The sequence below is a fragment of the Phaeoacremonium minimum genome (genome assembly GCF_000392275.1).
Source record: "Phaeoacremonium minimum UCRPA7 unplaced genomic scaffold PA7_03_scaffold_221, whole genome shotgun sequence".
Classification (NCBI taxonomy): Eukaryota; Fungi; Ascomycota; class Sordariomycetes; order Togniniales; family Togniniaceae; genus Phaeoacremonium; species Phaeoacremonium minimum.
This window is the reverse complement of record NW_006921126.1, coordinates 1-2,332: the sequence shown is the minus strand read 5'-3', so window position 1 is coordinate 2,332 and position 2,332 is coordinate 1. Positions and strand designations below refer to the sequence as shown.

General features: G+C 50.9%; 1 protein-coding gene across 1 annotated transcript; it reads left to right on the top strand.

Annotated features, from left to right (window-relative positions):
- Positions 1-761: 761 nt before the first annotated feature.
- On the top strand, positions 762-1,792 carry UCRPA7_2923 (putative wsc domain containing protein; the record flags this gene model as incomplete). The annotated part of the gene is made up of 4 exons (XM_007915501.1): positions 762-1,128; positions 1,184-1,315; positions 1,369-1,724; positions 1,778-1,792. The coding sequence occupies 4 exons, from the start codon at positions 762-764 to the stop codon at positions 1,790-1,792; spliced, it is 870 nt and encodes a 289-aa protein (XP_007913692.1).
- Positions 1,793-2,332: the final 540 nt, after the last annotated feature.

Here is a 2,332-nt window from a genome sequence, read left to right as displayed (position 1 = left end):
CACTCAATTTCCTCTCCTTTCGCTCGTTTCAGCAATCGTCAGTCACGTCGTGGCTTCCTGTCCTATCAGGCCATCCCGTCCGCTCTTTCCATCTCCACCCTCGCCCAGCTCCTGGCTCTTTCCGCCTTTTCCCTCTCCATCGGTCCTTCCATTCCAATTCTCTCCCCTTTGCAATTCCAGCCAGCCCAGCCACGCCAACGATCGTTGCATTGCATCCAAAGCATCAACCATCCCTTTCTCTCCTCAGACTCTACGACGAGGAAAGCTGGAACACGCCCAACCCCGCCCCGATCGATGTCCTCTCGCCAGTGACTCGACAGACTCAAGGGCGCAGAGAAGAATCGGACACTCACGAGCACGACCAGGAGAATAGAACAGAGGAACTAGTCCGAGTCCACAAAGGGACACGACACCGTGGTCGACATTCTTTCAGCACTACCGCCATCATCGACCGTTTTGTTTGATTCTTTGTCACCAATTGATTTCATCCTCTTCGTCGTCTGAGAGAACGCTTAACAACCTCGAGGCACACAGCCATCGTCGACGGGACAAAGAACATCGAACGTCGTTCTCGACAGCGTCGTCTCGACCACACTCGCTTCTGTTTTATCGAGCCTGTCCTCCCCAGTGGAGACCGCTTTTGTTCGAGAAACGTCATCAATCGACCCGAGACCTTGAGTCGTTGACCCGATTCGAAACGCGAATTCAATATTTTCTATTCTATTCAATCCTATCGTTCAGATTTTTCGCCGTTATCCAACATGAGAACTACAGGCCTTTTCGCCGCGGTCTTTGTGATCGCCAAGACATGCTATGGTGAACCCGTCCCTGCCGCAGCAGCAGCCACTACTTCGAAGGGTGTCGAAGAGCCTTCCTCGACACCTATTCTCGGAGCTCAGATCGTCCAGGGATGCTTCTCATCTCAAGGAGAATTGAAGTTCAACTCCACTCCGGCCTTCAACTCTAAGAGCAGCTGCGCATTCGAGATTTGCTACGCGTCAGGGAAAAAGGTCGCCGGAACCAGCGGAGGCAATGAATGCTACTGTGGCGACAAGTACCCACCGGAGAGCACTCTTGTCGACGACAAGAAGTGCAATAGCCCTTGTGCAGGGTACGATCAACAAGCATGTATGTCGGCCGCAGCACCCTTGTTTGTGAAAGTTAAAATTCTGACATGGTCTAGGTGGTGGTCTCAATTACTGGACCATTTACAATACTGGTGTCATGTTAAATGTCGAGTCCTCAGATGACGATGTGATCTCATCAGCATCTGCGAGTGCGTCAGCCACAAAGCCAGCCGTCGTGACAGTATCAGGTGAGATCATCCCCATCATCTTGACGTTGCCTCCCGGCTAACAACCTTTGTAGGAAGTGTCGTCATCGTAACACAGACAAGCAGCGCACAGGAATCAGAGACATCAACTGCGAAGAAATCATCATCCAACACCGCAGGTATCGCCGCCGGAGTTGTCGTGGGTGTTGTGGCGGTTGCAGGTATCGTTGGAGGCATCTTCTTCTTCATGCGTCGTAGGAGGAACAAGGAAATCGAAGAGGAGCACCGCCGCAATGCTGCCGTCAACGCGTTCATTCATGGCTCCAAGCCTCCCAGCAGCAGCGGAGGTTTCTCTATCTCTGACTCGCGTCTTGACCCCGTCATGGCCCAACGCAGACTGAGCGATGGAAGCATCGCTGACAACCAAGATTACTCAAGGAAGATTCTCCGAGTAGGTTTATCATTACATTCAATCAGATCATGACCACTAATCACCATATTCAGGTCACCAACGCATAAGCAGAGAACCCTTTACGATGAACGACTCTTGCCTGTACTCTATTGTTTCATCGGCATACCTCCGGCGTTTAGGGACTTTGTTCATGTCATCGGTGGATCGATCCTCTCGACGAATCCTCGGCGTTTATATTTTGGTGTAGGGAAAGCAACAAGCGGGTTCACGAACGAACAGGGCACGATATTCTGGGAATCCCTCGGCAACCCTACGCCGTCCTCTCCTTTATTTTTTTGACGTTCTACGGTGTAGCGAGATATACCCTGCTACTCCATGTCTCCGAACAAATTTTCGCAAACAATTCGATCATTCCTTCAGTAACAATTGCGAGCCGGATTTGACACCAGGAATAGCTGGTATGTGCGTGGAGATGTAGTGGTAACCTGGTCATTATTTGTCTTGACGAGTTGGCCAAGGGTTGTAAGGTAGCTGGCAGTTGCAATATCTGTACATTACTGCAATCTGTCTGGCCGCCGCGAGGATCAGTGATTAGAAGGGCGATATACTGGAAACAACCTCAGCTTGGTTTGTTGGAAGCCATTGAA